At 33.2% G+C, this 16,100-nt stretch overlaps 3 protein-coding genes across 8 annotated transcripts in view; 2 read left to right on the top strand and 1 right to left on the bottom strand.

Annotated features, from left to right (window-relative positions):
* Positions 1 to 413: 413 nt before the first annotated feature.
* Positions 414 to 4,899, top strand: LOC128875321 (uncharacterized). 2 transcript variants are annotated; one of them, XM_054120820.1, is made up of 10 exons: positions 414 to 636; positions 1,136 to 1,324; positions 1,487 to 1,726; positions 1,822 to 2,061; positions 2,142 to 2,237; positions 2,300 to 2,571; positions 2,663 to 2,761; positions 2,861 to 3,125; positions 3,201 to 3,445; positions 3,526 to 4,899. In XM_054120820.1, the coding sequence occupies exons 2-10, from the start codon at positions 1,184 to 1,186 to the stop codon at positions 3,677 to 3,679; spliced, it is 1,752 nt and encodes a 583-aa protein (XP_053976795.1). In that variant the 5' UTR covers positions 414 to 636; positions 1,136 to 1,183; the 3' UTR covers positions 3,680 to 4,899. The 2 variants fall into 2 exon arrangements, with proteins under 2 accessions (XP_053976795.1, XP_053976789.1); XM_054120814.1 differs by having other exon boundaries at positions 414 to 732.
* An 812-nt stretch (positions 4,900 to 5,711) lies between these two features.
* On the bottom strand, positions 5,712 to 9,719 carry LOC128875309 (serine/threonine-protein phosphatase 2A 65 kDa regulatory subunit A alpha isoform). Of its 3 annotated transcripts, none has more exons than XM_054120795.1 (11): positions 9,560 to 9,719; positions 9,358 to 9,474; positions 8,813 to 9,004; positions 8,016 to 8,235; positions 7,775 to 7,935; positions 7,463 to 7,618; positions 7,127 to 7,398; positions 6,850 to 7,044; positions 6,527 to 6,770; positions 6,210 to 6,453; positions 5,712 to 6,092 (listed from the first exon to the last, which is right to left on the bottom strand). In XM_054120795.1, exons 1-11 carry the CDS (start codon positions 9,605 to 9,607, stop codon positions 6,088 to 6,090), a joined length of 1,854 nt encoding a protein of 617 aa, XP_053976770.1. In that variant the 5' UTR covers positions 9,608 to 9,719; the 3' UTR covers positions 5,712 to 6,087. The 3 variants fall into 3 exon arrangements, with proteins under 3 accessions (XP_053976770.1, XP_053976763.1, XP_053976781.1); XM_054120788.1 differs by having other exon boundaries at positions 5,712 to 6,097; positions 9,560 to 9,718; XM_054120806.1 differs by having other exon boundaries at positions 5,712 to 6,097; positions 9,358 to 9,471; positions 9,560 to 9,712.
* A 1,867-nt stretch (positions 9,720 to 11,586) lies between these two features.
* LOC128876953 (ornithine decarboxylase 2-like) overlaps positions 11,587 to 16,100 on the top strand; it is a 5,327-nt gene continuing 813 nt past the window's right edge. For 2 of the 3 annotated variants that reach the window (XM_054123819.1, XM_054123826.1), the window contains exons 1-6: positions 11,587 to 11,747; positions 12,127 to 12,360; positions 12,821 to 12,897; positions 12,986 to 13,158; positions 14,152 to 14,452; positions 15,154 to 15,386. In XM_054123819.1, coding sequence (XP_053979794.1) covers positions 12,177 to 12,360; positions 12,821 to 12,897; positions 12,986 to 13,158; positions 14,152 to 14,452; positions 15,154 to 15,386 — 968 coding nt within the window. In that variant the 5' untranslated portion in view covers positions 11,587 to 11,747; positions 12,127 to 12,176. Of the gene's footprint in view, positions 11,748 to 12,126; positions 12,361 to 12,820; positions 12,898 to 12,985; positions 13,159 to 14,151; positions 14,453 to 15,153; positions 15,394 to 16,100 lie in introns of all 3 variants that reach the window. The other variant, XM_054123810.1, reaches the window with a different exon arrangement.

Raw genomic sequence — 16,100 nt, 5'->3', positions numbered from 1 at the left:
ACCTTGAAAAGGGTGATTCGGGAGATGATTTGAAACAACATTTTCGCTAAGAAAAAAGTTGTTTCAAATCACCTCCCGAACCACCTCTTTCAAGGTGTTACAACATTTTTGGAACACCCTGTATATAGAAAATACATTTTTTAAATAAAATGTAAATGAATTTTATATACTTAGCTTAAAATTAATTTCAAGACACTGGGATAACGATAAACGATAATTGTCACCTTTCACGTCTTAAAATCAGTCCTCGAAATTATTAAGCGTTTCTGTTTTCCAGCGAATAGGATTATATTGGATTATATAATTAAGCCTTTGTTAAAATTGTTAATTAGCTAAAAGTAGATAAGAAAGGAAGCTTATCGACATTTCTCACTTCGTTAGTCATTTTCATCATCTTACGTTACTATTATCAATGGTCGACAACCAGAGAAACGAGAACGTCAATTCGCACTCTGTAGGTATAAAGTACACTGTAGGAATTAAACGCGTAATTCGATGACAGTTTATTTATAGTTCTGCGTTAGTTTCGCCTGAAAATGTTGAAAAAATGACCAGCAATGACATCCAATTGATCTGATGTCAGTACGTATTAAAAATGCAGTGGCACTGAAAACTGACGAGGTGCTAAATTGTTGCGTAGGTGGCTTGATATTAGAACTACACTTGGACTGTCTCATTATATTTACATTAAGAAAAACTAAAAGTGACTACGGTGGATTGTACGATTCGATAGTGAGTTTGAATAGCATCGAAATTATTCTTTCGTTTAATTAATCTCGTATTGATTGTCTCTTATTTGACTGCAATCAATTTTATGACATTGTTTGTAAAATTTATTTATAAATTATTTTTGTTATATGTACTTATAATCCTGTGCATAATGTAATTTATCCCTTCTTCTTTAATTAAATGTTTCAATAGCAGAAATCAGTATTCATAAATACTTCGTACACCATAAACAATACAATGTGTTATCATTATCTGTAGTAAGAGATTATTTCTTTTGTTTTGTTATTTTTTATTATGTCTGATATTTGAATCATTACAAGATTTTGTACAAGTTATAATAAACACTATAGACTTCCCTTTCTTTCTGATATATGTAAGATATTTGTTTTCTCCTTCCATTCAACAGATTTTAATTACGACTGTGTAATCACAGTCAGCTTACCACGCAGCAATCATGGAACAAGTGATTGCTTTAAGTACACGGAGTCCATTGTCTTTATTGATAAAGTTCGGGATAATGACCTGGAATGATACTTGCGGTAATGAAAATTGTTCTGGACATGGAGAATGCCACAATGGTACTTGTTTATGCGAGGTAACATTTATAAAAACTATATTATAATTTTTATCCTTATGTAAATATTAAAAACATACTTGTTTGCTTCTCTAAATAATTATCCAAGTGTATGTGTAATTAGTTAACAATATGCGTATATGTTACATATTTTAAAAGTAATATTTATATCATATTTTATAGATCCAATTCGATGGATTAGAATGCCATGTTCCAAATTTAAGTTACTACATTGCATTCGCAACAATATTCTTTATGTTGGCATTTGTGTGTCTGATACAACTTATTATGTGTATTGTTGCTGAATGGCAAAAAATGAAAGCACCATCTTTTCTTAGAGCTTGTAGGGTCACTACACAAAAAGTTTTGTATTTCATTGTATTTCTGGCCTCATTAATTCGAGGAGCATATTTTACTTCTCCAGTAAGTAAAAAACAACTTCTAACTATATTCAATGTGCTTCATTATTTAATGTATGTTCTACATTAAACAACTGTAATTGTTTTACTTTTCAATAGACTGCTTTTAAGGAAGGATGGTCAAGAAGTTTATTATCCGCATACTATCCACTTGTTTTAAGTGGATCCTCGTTAATTGTATGCTTCTGGGCTGAAGTATTTCATTTGCGGGATGTATCATGGGACAAGCCACAATTTCTATCAAAATCATTTATGGGGTTTGTTGTATTCAATGTGTTGACATATTCTTTGCTATTGGCAGAATTTATTACCGCTCAAATATATTCACAAGAGGATCAGGTAAATTAAACAAAAAAATAAATAATATATTATAGTACAATTATTAATTCCAAATACATACAGAAACTTAATTTTTTCAGAGCTTTCATACCCATATCTTTAACGGATGTTATGCAGTGCTTTTGTTCATTGTTGTGGTCTTTTTCTTGATCTATGGAGTAGAAGTCTTTTTCAAGGTATGTCACCTTATATACACATGAAATGTACAAGTACATTATATTAAAATAACTTGTTTTAGGTTCGAGGTGGATTTTTGTATGACTATCAAGGTAGTACAATTGTGAACAAACGCATTGTCTCTGATTTAAAAGCTAATGCTGAGGAACAAGTTACTGCAAAACTATTCGATCCTGTTCCGAGCACATCGCAAATATCGGAGGAACAACAACAACAAATAAATATGTCTCAATTGCACCAGTCTCGTATTGGATTATTATCACAAGCTTTTATGCTTTTCATTATTGTTGGATTTTTGTGCAGCGAAATGCTTAGCGAATTTTGGAAAACTAAGTGAGTCCAAAAATAATTTAAAAGGTTCATCCTGTATAAATTGATTATTTTTCATTTGCTCAATATTCATTCGTTTATTTTTTTTTTACAGAGTTCCTCTGTACAGCAGAAATTGGCATGACGTCGTTTTCCGTGTCATTGAGGTTGGAGTAGTATTGTGGTTTCCCTGCGTGTTATGGAATTGTTTTAGGTGTGTATCGGTATATAATTACAATTTGCAACAGAATTTCTTTAATTCAAGTTACAATTATTTTATCTAATAATGCATTCTTTTATATCAAATACATAGTCCAGAACAATTATGGATTTTGAATCCAAAGCGTATTCTGAAAAGACTGGATCACTCAAAGTACGTTAAAGAAATTGAGTTACAAGACAAAAGTGGAGAACAGGACGCTGCACTCTTCTCGGACGGAGCTTCGATTAGTAGTAAAGATTGTTGGATTTGTTACGATAGCGACAGGCAAGATGCTGGCCCATTAATTCAACCTTGCCAATGTAGAGGTGACGTAAGCGCGGTTCACCATAATTGTTTACGTCGATGGTTAGTCGAGGTAGGATATTGACATTTATTTTTTGCTTCTTTTGAACTCTTTTACTGGATATTACATCTATTGTATACATTTCAGAGCTCTGCAAATGCTGATAGTCTCACGTGTAAAGTGTGTGGCGCACAGTATAACGTTGAACATACAGATAGGTTGGATTGGCAAAATAGTATAACTTCACGTCATTGTTTGCAAACTATTGCTATTGTTACGACAATGTGTGGGTCTTCAGCTGCAGCCTGGACACTTATTCAATTAGTAGAGGGTCCCATTATTAGAATGTTTGCAGCTGGTACTGCATTATTGGTGATGTACGTGTGTATAAGGTCAGTTTGCAATGTTTTTCTTGATTTTAATATGCGACTTCTTTATACCAGACTATATTAATGGAACAATTTATTTTCAGGTTTTTAAGTTTAAATACAGTAGTTGCATATCAACGTGCCAAAATTTCGTCTTTAAATATTATCAGTTCCGACAATAATGGATCTGCGCATGTTTCAACTATTAGTCACACAGTTTGCGTGGATCTGGTAAAGTCTGAAACAGCTACGATATAATTGAGACTTGCCTATTTTATTTTCATTCATAAAAATAATTTCCAGAGAAAAGTAGAACAAAGTTCTTAAAATTTTAAATAGATGTAAATAATGCGTGAAATTGTTTTACACGCTGAACATTTTTTTACAATTCCGTTCGTTATTTGACGAATTGTGAAGAAATGTATAGCATAATTTACAACTGTTCCGAAGAGAAAAGCGATTGCCAAATTTTCAAGTTTTCGTATATTTTTCGACTAGTCCGTCAGCAAGTTACCGTAAATTTAAGAAATTTTAATTATTTTCGTGCTTTTAGTAGCAAACGATACATTTAGGTTATTAGACGACACTAGCGACATGTTTGCCAGTATAAAAATTCGTGCTACTAAGAGTTGACAAATTTTCGATCTTTTGTTATCAATATCAATAATGTGATAATTGAGAATATAATTTGAGGGTGATACGAATTTAATATTGGACTTAATATTAAAGTTATTTTTTATATTATATAATATTATTAAAAATATTTAAAAAAGAGAAAGGTTCTAACAAAAGTAATTTTAATAATGAAATTGCTTCGCTTACATCAAACGAGAAACTTCGATTCTGAAATGGCAAATTTTCAACAGTAAAATTAGTATTTCCTAAATAAACTAGGAATACGTAGAAACAGTGAAGATTGCAGGAACAAGTATGAATACAATCTTAAAGAAGGGGTTGTTATCAATATAAAAGTAACAAGTTCATAGCATGGTAACGTTTATGAAACTACCACATTCTCGTAGATGTTGAAATAAAATACTTTCCCTTCATCGTAAAATGTAAATGTAGTAACAATCATATTGCTAAATATATAGATTCACGTTAATAAGAAGAGAATCAACAAAACAAGCGTATAAGAAAACAGATCATTTTGGATTGCAAAATTAAGTTTCAATGAATAATTATTTTTGAATGAGGTTAAATGAACTTATCATCGTTACGAAAACAAAAATATTGAGAATAGTTACCTGTGTTTTATGGACTATTCATTGATTTGTATTACTTTTTAACAGATTGTAGGACTTACGTTGTTTCCACGTTATATGAATTTTATATTTGAAAAATACTCGTATTTCATATGACATTTAGTTTCGTAGAGTGTGTATATAGTACTGTAACTGTAAAGTGATATGTATTTTTTCTTTTTGAAAGGAAGTATACTATGTAATATTATACTACTAGTAAATTTGATTATGTTATATTGGTTTCTTTTTGTAGAAGTATAAAAGCATTTTAGGTGTAATTGATTATTGTAACTATAAATTTAGAGCAGTCATTTATATGGTGGTTCCATTAACAAACTATTAAAGATTACAATTTGTAGGTTATAACAATATAAGTGATTAGCCATCCTGTATTAAAGAACACTAACAAAATATTTGCTTGATATAAGATGGTAAAATATTAATATATACTTATACGACGCAATAAACAATACCATTTTTAATATGGCGTCTATCTTTTTTATTATGAATTGGCTGTATTTGAACTGTATACATTTTTACATTATAAATGCGATTAAATTTAATATAATACACTTTTTTACATCTGAAATTTCAAACGAGACGAATTCTTGTTATTATTTTCATTATTCTGCGGAAAGAACTTAAAAATAGCGCTTAACTTAATTTTAATAAATGTATTGAAATTAGATCGAGTGACAATTATTATGATTATAAAAAGTAACTGTAATTAGATTAATTATCTATTGGGATTAAACTATAATTTAATTTTAATAAAATAGTTTCACTATATTCTCGTAGAAATATGAAATATAAATGTGTATCAATATTAACCGTACGCGTGTTACTGCATGTTCACATAGGAAGAGAAGGAAATAGTGATAAGCTGTGATAATATGAATTGTACGATATTCGAGTAAGTTGACTATTAAATAAAAGAAGCCAAACGAAAGCATGTTATTGATTATTAATTTTATTGTTATGTTTACAAAGACAATACTTAACAATGTTATGAATGTATCAAATTAAAATACTGATTATTAAAAGACAAAAGTAAATTTTCGATTAGTGAATGCGGAAGAGCAGATTATGATAAGGTGTCTGATTTCAGGAATGATTCTGAGGTACCTTTTATTATTATATTATTTTTTTAGATAAGTAGGTACGCTTAAGAAATACATTTTACAAATTAAATTGAATATTTAATAAGTAATATAATTATAGATATACAGATACAACAGAACTTAAAATATCGTTTAATATGAACTACTAATTTGAAGTTTATATTTCTCGACATTAAAATCTGCTCTGACTGTGCAATAATGTTACCTGTTGCCATGTGTAAGTGTAAATATTGCGGCAGGTTACTTCTTGAGGTTGAAGTTGAATATTGAAGGGTAAATTTTAAATGCAATTTCTTTTTGTTCAGCCTACCCTGGAACACATTACATATGCAAAATAACAAATAAAGTATATATTTTGGGACTGTGAATAGTTTTGTGCCATTTTCGTAACGAACGGTTCAAATTAAATTTAATAAGTTTTACCTGCAATGCCTGCAATTGCTTCTGAAGCAAAATATTTCACATCGACGTCGCTATCTGTATTGAGCTTATCAAGCACAGGTTTTACTTGAACCTGCACTGCGCTAGGCTCAAGATAAGGTCCTATCTTCTGAAGAGTTTTCGCAACATTAAATCGTACATTAGCAACATTGTCAGTAGCCATTCCAAGGACAGTTGGAAGCATCACTTTCGTCGTTATTTCTGGACCGCATACTTCAGCCAATACCTGTAATAAGGCACATAACAAATGGAAACACGATTTATATATAAACAAAATATTGTATTGTAACGTTACTTACGTTAATACAAAACAGACACGTCATTCTGTGAAGGTAATTTTGATCCCTCGACATTGCTAACACTTTAGGTATTACTGTATTTTGTGCCCACTCGGGTCCGAATTTTTCTACCAATTTTTTCAAATTTAACGTAGCTGCTTCTCTGATAGCATACACGTGATCCACCAACCAGGTCATACATAAAGAATTTAATTTTTCGTCAAAGAATTCAACTCCAAGCTGTCCAGCTAGTAGCGGCATGTACCTAAAAATGTGTACATATTATATATTTATTATCATCTTGTGTTGCATTTGTAAAATTATATAGCATGAAAAATACTCACTCTATAATGGCTAATCTTACTCGCCATTTTGTATCCTCAGCTAATTCTACAATAGCTGGCAAAAGAGATTGTGAAAGCTGTTGTATACCAATGACTTCATTAACGCATTCTAAATTACTGATAATATTTAAGCGTACTTCTGAACATTCATCTCTCAGTTGTGACAAAAATAATGGTAGTAGATGTTCGATTGTACTGTGGATTCAGTGAATATTTTATCATCAACACGTAACAGTTTTAATTATAATTTATATTTAGATATACAATATTTACTCACTTATGTTTCCCAAGTATTGGACTAAGACCCATTATAACGCTCGCTAGAGCTGATTTTACATGCTGATTTGGATCTGACACAAGTTCTTTGACTATTGGTAGTATGTTTGTCATGATAATAGATTCTTGACTGAATTTGTCAAGATTTTGACAGAAATCACGAACTTTGTCAGCGGCTGCAGCTCGTACTTCAGCCTCTATATCTTTTAATAATACTTGAAATGCTGGTACGAGATCTGTCTTTGTGATCTCCGGGCCTACCGCTTTTTGAAGCTAAAATAAATAAGAATTAAAATTAATAAAAAATCGATATACACATCTATTCAAAGAAACTTACATCAGTGAACTTATCAGCAACCATATAACGCACACGCCATGACTGATCGCTTGCACACTGACGAAGTGTAGGCATAACTAATTGTTCTACATCTTCTTGTGGTAGTAGGGCTGCGATGGTAACACAAGCTTCAACAGCCAAAAGACGCACCGAATCCTATGTGATTTCATATTGTACATATTAACAATTTATAAAATTTACAAATATACCCTTTAACTCTTTGGATGCCAGCGGGCCGTTGCAAAGAGTTCGTGCATCGGCCAGCTGGAACTTTTCAAAACGTTAAATTGTGAAATTTATATATTTTCTTACTTGTTCGTCTTGAGCTAGAATGACAAACATTGGAATTAAATCTGCTTTTACATATTCAATCTCCATAACCTTCGCGAATTCTCCTAAGTTTGAAGCAGCAGATCGACGTGCCATTGGTGTATCATCTTGGCACAAATTACGAAAATGATTTCGTAAACACGCTGTGAAGATAAGACAAACAACTCTATATTTGTACAAGTAAACTTTGCTTTCCCACATTTTTAAATTAAGCTTTTCTTACCTTTCACTGATGGACTAACTCTAGGGTAACAAACACTAAATAGGCCGCATGCAGATGTTCTTGACGTAAACCAATCTCCTGTAGCTAAACGATGTATCAAAGGAACAAACTGCTCTTCCAGATCTGTTGAACTGTGTTGAGCAGCAATTGTTCTTAAAGACTCCATTGCTTTGTCGCGAACAATGGTTTCCTCCACTGTTGCTAAAGTCTCTAGAGGTTGCTGAATGAAAATAAATTCTTCATTATAACTAATAAATTAAATAATATACAATTTTCATTCTGCCTTTCAAGGTACATGTAAACATTATACTGTTGTATATTAAGGAATGCAAGATAAGATATACAATATTTTAAATAGCATTAACATTCATAAGATACATATCATCTTCTTAATTACACAAATTTTCATTCTACAAACAATACTTGGAATTATTTACTTTATTTCATTATGACAATATATGTATAAAAATAATTATATTGAATCATGTTCATTGTTATAAAATATATCATACACTTCTTGGATTAGTCATATTTCTCAGAAGTGAACGTATTTCATCATGGTGGTAGCTAAATCATATGCATAATGGAGGTTAGCAAAGTTGTTTATGTGTTCTGATAAACAAATAATCAACATTTTAGTATCTACTACAAAATTTTAAAAACATTAACACAATTTCGTTGGTATTAATTAATCATATGAATACTTTTTCAACATTCTTCCAGAAAATTCTTAGAAGTTGAAAATTTTATTTCTAATGGTACTCTAATTGTATAAGATTATAAACAATAATATATACCAGTAAGACATGTACATATTCCGGACCTCCTACAAGAGGAGTAAACTGCCCAAGTTGTTCAGCCAGTGCTAGTAGGACTTCATCCTCATCATACATAGAATCTGTTAGAAATGGTATCAATTCGCTACGTGTCCGTTCGATGCCTAGAGCAAGAGCAATCGTGGACAATTTTTTTATCGAATTCAACCGTAACTGTAACAAAAGAAATCTCATGAAAGTGCTAAGCTAATCCTTTGCAATTAATTCAAACGAATTCTCAAATGGAATGGTATTCTAAACATAATATTTGTTTGAGTAAATATTTATAAGCTCGAAGCTTTCGACGAAAGCATTATATCGTGATTAGTTTATACTGTCAGACGTACTAACGTACAAAGCAAAACGTTGACGGTAAACTGACAGCCGACTGAAAGAATATTTTATTCAGTGGTACGCTACCGCTTTAGCTACCTTGACACTATGTTTTGTCCTGTGACTATGGACGGTGAAACAAGCCGATTGTCGTGCAATCGTGAAATAACGATTATGAACAGTTTTCGAATTACCTGGACATCCTCGTTTTTTAGTTCGTCGATCAAAACTGCGATCGGATAAAGGCTATCGTCTGTGATAGAGTCGCTCGCTGCCATTTTGCTGCCGACCACACCAGAGCTTGGAAACTCCTGTGCATTCAAGTAGTGTTCAAATTACTGCGCCATCTGATGGTTACTACTATTACAGTGAACTAGCGGCATATGTAAAATTTACTTCCTTATACTGTTCGGAGCTAAAATGATCTGTTCCGTTGAGTACCATGAGGCAGGATGAAGAATGCTTCTTGAGCCCGTCCGCGGACTGTTTCCTTATGTCTGCCGCACAACACTTGTCTGTTAGGAATGACTATAGTTTCCACTTTTACTACTAGATGACATTCTATGCACGTCTTGCTAAGCCATCAAGGAAGGGTGAACCACTGGACTATACTAAATTCAGGGATATTAGTATAGTTTGGTAGCTTAATATCAGTGGCGCCATTAGTGGCAAAATGCCCAAGTTTGTAGTAAAAATAATTCCCATCTTTTTTTATAAGATAATGTCACTGATATATGTTTATAAATTATTCTTTATTTCTCATAAATGCATGATTAATACGATTCATTGCTTTATAACACTACAATATATTATTTCAACTTATCAAACATATGTATTCAGGTCTGGGTTCAGACTGCGGACCTGTAATCACCATTTGCAATAAACGTAACAACGTATTTTTCCTAAAATTAACCTCAATTTAAATAAAGTAATAAATGTAATAGACAATCAAATGGCAAGCGCATGTGTTAATATGTTGAATTGTTCATTTTTAAGAATATTTTTGAATACAGTAATGATACTGGTTTTAGTACTAGTGGCGCCATCGGTGGGAAATCGTCCAAGTTTTTAGTGAAAATAGTACTCACTGTTGTCAGATGATACCACTAACTAAAGGGTTAATAATTATTGCTGCATTAAAAAACTATTCATAAAAATGACAAATTTGACATATTAACTAATAAAATCGTGTATTTATCAGAGATAAAAAAATAATTTGATTAAAGTATATCAGTGGCGCCATCTTATAGGAATCGCGAGAACTATTTTCACTACAAACTTGGGCGTTTTGCCATCGATGGCGCCACTAACCCTGAAACTCAGTATAGTACTAACGTTTTTCGGTGCCCCTACCCACGAGTAAATTTTTTTTATGTCAAGAATTGTGTGTCTAATAAATAACGGTACTTGTATATGGATGTAAATCGACAGGTTTTTTTTTTAATAATAAAGGATTTTCCAAAGGAGGGCCATATGGCAGTCTTTTAATAAAACACAAATGGTTCAGCAAAAGCTTCTTTCAGAAAATTCATTGTAATTTCATGTTCAATTATAATTTGTATTAAAGGAGTGTAGTATTTCTATCAATAGGAAAATGAGACAATTTTTTATAAGCAGTTTTTCTTATTCTTCAAAGTTTTATTATATTTTTTGTAGTTCAATTAAAATAATTAAAAAAATAACGTATCTCATCATAATTTTTATTTTCATAAAGCAAGTAGGTATTCTAAGCTAGCTGTCGCCCAGAATTTACGAAATAATTATCCTAACGCTTCAACTTTGTATATGATATCTAATATTGTTTATCACAATGCAAGTCCATTTTTCTTTTATCTACCATGCAGGTCCCTCCAAGCGTGAAAAATAGTCATGTTTTTGGTATTAATGAGGAATTAATTTTTATGACCGGTACAAAAATTATAACTTTGTTTGAAAATCTTCGAAAATTAATATTATTCTTTCGATTCATCCTATATGACAATTGTTATCGGAGAGTAAAAGTGGAAAAGCGAGAGCACTTTCAAAAACAACAAAGATTAAACGATATCCATTCGATGCCCACCTTAGAAAATAGTCCCAAGTACATTAACGTAAACAATATTCACATAAACTTGGTCAAGACTGTTCGATTATTTTTCCTTAATTCGTTATGCATGCAAGGTTTACCTTCTATCATTTCCGTCGAAGTTCATAAATTATATGTCATTTGGTATCGTTAAAAAATGTATACAAGTAGTACACTATGTAGCTCTATACTCGAGGACAAAATGTTATATGAATCACCTGAAATTCGTTGGTTAAAATGAAAAACTATGAGAGATAAGGATTAACGAGTAAGCGTACATGTCAGAGTGAAAATAATAATTTCCAGTCGATAAAGGACAAACCAGAAGAAAACAAATTGTAGCGGACAGTACTATACGTGTAAACTAATGTAATCGTGTGTGGACAGATGTGAAAGTTAAACCAGTCAGGGAAATACAGTGCCTTCACACTAACTGATAACATTTTATGACAAATGCCTATATAAGGCTCGTGTCTACGCCATTATTGGGAAATTGTATAGAGATTCTAACTTCGGGAGGTAACATAATCACTGTCTATTTACACATAGTAATTTACACACTTTTGTTTAATTAGTTACGCACTTTGCTAAATCAGTTAATGAATGCAAAATGAAGGCTACATTTAATTTTTTTTTTCATGGCTAAAGAAGATAAATAAAGATTCCATTTAATTATTTGCGTGTGAAATTTATTTCCCTTTGAGGTTTATTTATGCCTTTTTAGAGTTGTTCAAAATAAAAAATCGAATTAAATAAAATAAAAATAAAAATTGAAATAGAAAATGTGATTGAACTGAATTATTAACTACAGGAGAAATTCATGGTTCCGCTCCCCAAAATTGTCTTACGATGTGATTTATGAATTTTAATGTAAATAAATAAATTTATTCTGTTTCAGTCCTTCACTGTCTACGGAAACAATAACGTGCCTTTGTCGCATCGGTCACCATGTTCACAATAAATTCGATTGGCGCAAAAGTGTTTGAGGATACAATGGACGACTTTGATATAATAAAAAGCATTATCGATACCGACAGCAAAGAGGATCCCTTTTACATCCTCGATGTAGCTGATATAGTAGAAAAACATCGGAACTGGATCACAAAGATGCCAAGAGTTTTCCCCCATTACGGTAAATACGATTCTTTCGTTGCTTGAATTTTGTTTAAGAAACAACGATTGATCCCTTTTGAGGATTCAAGAGCGCAAACAGGCGCTTTATCAGCTAAAATAATACTAGTCCATTAGTTTCGATTTTTAAGCTCGATTTTAGCTTCGTTCGTGTCGCAAATTCTGTTTATATTTAGTAAAACAAAAAAAAAAAAACTACAGAAATTTTATAGCGATGGTATAATGACGTTCCTAGTATAAAGAGATGGTGAATCAATTTTCATGACGTAGTAGCAATAGTAGTTACTATACAATACGCGAGACACGTGCATGAGCTTCTGGAATGATTTAGTAAAAATTTGTTAAAAAATCCTCAATGGTCCCAGCGATAATTTTTGTAAAATAATTAATTGGACGCCTTAAACGTCACCGATTATAAAATATGGTCTCGAAAGATATCGAGTACTTGTTAAAAATTGCAGCCATTAAATGCAACTCGCACGCGACGGTCATAAAGGTCTTGGCGGACATGAACACCGGCTTCGACTGCGCTTCTGAAGTACGTATGGTGTCCTTTGGTGTCTTATCTAATCTATTTCCAAGTAACATTCATTTACAACTGCATTTACATCGGTGGTTCGGAACAGCAAGAAATAGAGCAGGTGTTGACGCACGGAGTGTCCCCGGAACGTATAATCTTCGCGAACCCCACGAAATTGCCTGCTCACATACGGTTCGCCAAGAAGGTGAACGTCAGAATGACCACCGCGGACAGCGAGAGCGAGCTCTTGAAGATTAAAGACCTTTTCCCAGAAGCTAAGTAAGGGTGATGCGAATTCATGCGATACTAATTCATGAATTTATTCGCGAGACACGTTTTGGAGTAGAGGGTTTCCAAGTAGGGGGGGCTCATTTCAAGATCAATCTTTGAGTAGCTGTTGATAAATGTTCAGAATCGGGGAAGAAATTTCGTGGCATGAAAATCACATACAGTCAGTGTAAGAAGTATTCTTACAGCAATTTAAAATCAATTTAAAATAAAAACGAATAAGAAAAGAAATAGTAGGTTAACATTAAAAGTAATAAACTTTAATTTACGTCTACTCTAAAGATATGCAGGAATGTTGGTAAATTATTTCTTCGCCAGAAAATTGATCAATAAAATAAATATATGATGTTTTATTTTGAATTGGTTCCTGTACGAATACTTATTACACTAATTGTACATAATAAATGTATTACAGATTAACCCTTTGCACTCCGAGTTATATTTCAATTTCTTTACCAGCAGCTCCCGACGCTTTCAAGTGTTTTTACTTGAAATTTACTTTAACTAAAAAATGGGGCAATTTAAAAAGGAAGAAACAAATTCACTTAAATACCAGTTTCTTTTTTTTTTTATTTAAGCTTAAATTGAACTCTCATAAGAGAATTATAAAGCTATACATGAGGCTTACAACTAGTTAAACAAGAGATTATATAAATTTATGGGCTTAATGTCTTTCTGTGAAACGTTACGATAGAGTATAAGTATTTTTACAATAAATGGCATTCTATACTTTTGAGTTGTTTTTTTTAAAAAGCTGTGGATTATGAGACACGCTTCGATGTTCGGTTTATGGAGCAGTGACTTGACATTAAGTGGCGGAAATAGACCGTAAATACCAGTTTTATTCTTACTTTTGTTGCATTTTGTAATTTTCAAGTGTATGATATCTCTTGAAACAATTTCCTTTGCTATTGATCTGTAAGGGTTAAAAACAGTTACCGTTGCCATTTTCCATCGTTAAAATGCCTTTTCCCTTTCCCACAGGATAGTGATTCGCATCCGATGCGACGCGAAGGTCACACAGGTGTGCTTCGGGACGAAATTCGGCTGCGATCCGAACGAAGAGGCCGTTGGTTTGATAAGGCTCACGAAGAGCCTCGGATTGACCTTGCACGGGTTCAGTTTCCACGTTGGTAGCCCCTGCGGCGAAATCGCTGCTTACAGCAGAGGTATCGCAGCGTGTAAAAGGCTGATCGCCTTTGCCAAGACGATCGGGTGCAACGAGGTTCAGATGATCGATATCGGAGGGGGATTCCCTGGCGACACTGGCACCGACATCGACCAAGTGAATCTCTTTGTTTATTCGGGGGTGGTGTTTGGAAAGTTCGCGATCTCGCGTAGCAAATCATTTTGTTTATACACAGACAGCCTCGTAAGCCCAATTTTTCTATACAGACATACAGACTCACAAGACCACGTTTTACGCATAGCCATCTCATTCGTGTCTCTGTGTTTATTAAATAAATTTGTCTAAATTAAATGATGTGTTTGGTGCTTCCAAATAAATTTCTCATTATAAATTTATTACATATTTATAATGAAGCATTTATTTAAAAACACAACTAGAATCTAATCTAGAGAAATTTCTTCGATAAACGTGGAGGGTAGAAATACTTATGCAACTGTAGAAAAAAATGGTTAGTTACGTCTACAATGAATTATGAACCATAAGAAAAGCAGTAGTTCCAAGGAGAATTATACAGCGAATCCTGTGTAAGAGGCGCGTGGCTATCACTTCCTGGAACTGCTGATTTTGAGCGAGTACGATCGATACGTAATAAAAATTGCTTTCGACCAGGAGATTTAAAACTGTGACGTTATTAATTAGCTCCCCTATGAAGGGACATCATTATTCCATCAAACTTTGTTATTTAGATAGACCTTTCGACATATCTCTTTGTACGTGAGCTAGATGAATTTTGCAAATACTGCCTCAGATCTCTTATGACTTTATTCTTGTTATTAAGTATAATTCCACATTCTTAGTTCGCCGCTGTCATTAACGAAGCCATCGAGGACATCGATTCCAGCATCAAGATCATCAGCGAGCCAGGCCAGTACTACGTGTCGTCGGCGTTTACACTGGCGTCGTGTTTGCACACGAAGAAGACCTTGTTAAGGGAGGAGAAGCTGATCAAAATGTACTACATCACGTGTGGAGTGTACAGCTCCTTCATAGATGAGCTGTTGAAGTTGAAGTCCCGAATCCCTGTTACATTGTGCGTGGTACGATTATTAACCTATTATTAACCTATTCAATTAAAATTTATTTCAACACGTTGGCTGCCAAGCTGAAACTCGTGAACATTTCTACGATCTTAAAATTCTGTCTGAAAATGATTGAAAATTAGATAATTTAATCGTTGTAAAATTCACGAATCCTAATCAGATTTATTTTTATTATTGTCTCACCTTTGGAATTAACTCTTTTAATTCCCGAGTTCTGTCACCCATTTCTGGGTGACTTGGCGATCAACGTGTTAGTAGTAGGGGCGTGCGGGATCCCGGTCGGGACGGGAATTCCTCCCGGGATCGGGATGGAATCCCGAGAATTTCAAAATCCCGAATACATCCGGGATTCCCGTGAATTTTGCGGGATCCCGAAGCCATTCGGGATTCCCGAGAATTTCGAGATCCCGTAAATGTTCGGGATTCCCGGGAATTTCGAAATCCCGTACATTCGGATTGCTGAAATTTTCAAGAATAACAACACTTTCGGTAATCACAGATATTATTCTATATCCCGTACATTGCCGGGAATCCCGAATATTTTCGAGATTCCGTACATTCTCGGGAATCCTGGATTTTTGTGAGATCTCGTGAATTCTCGGGAATCTCGAATCAACTCGAGAATCTCGCATAAACTCGAGAATCCCAAATATTCTAGGGAATCCCGGATTTTTGCGGGATCTCGTGTATTTTGGGGAATCCCG

Source organism: Hylaeus volcanicus, chromosome 1 (genome assembly GCF_026283585.1).
Source record: "Hylaeus volcanicus isolate JK05 chromosome 1, UHH_iyHylVolc1.0_haploid, whole genome shotgun sequence".
NCBI classification, from domain to species: domain Eukaryota; kingdom Metazoa; phylum Arthropoda; class Insecta; order Hymenoptera; family Colletidae; genus Hylaeus; species Hylaeus volcanicus.
This window is presented reverse-complemented; position numbering and strand designations above follow the sequence as displayed.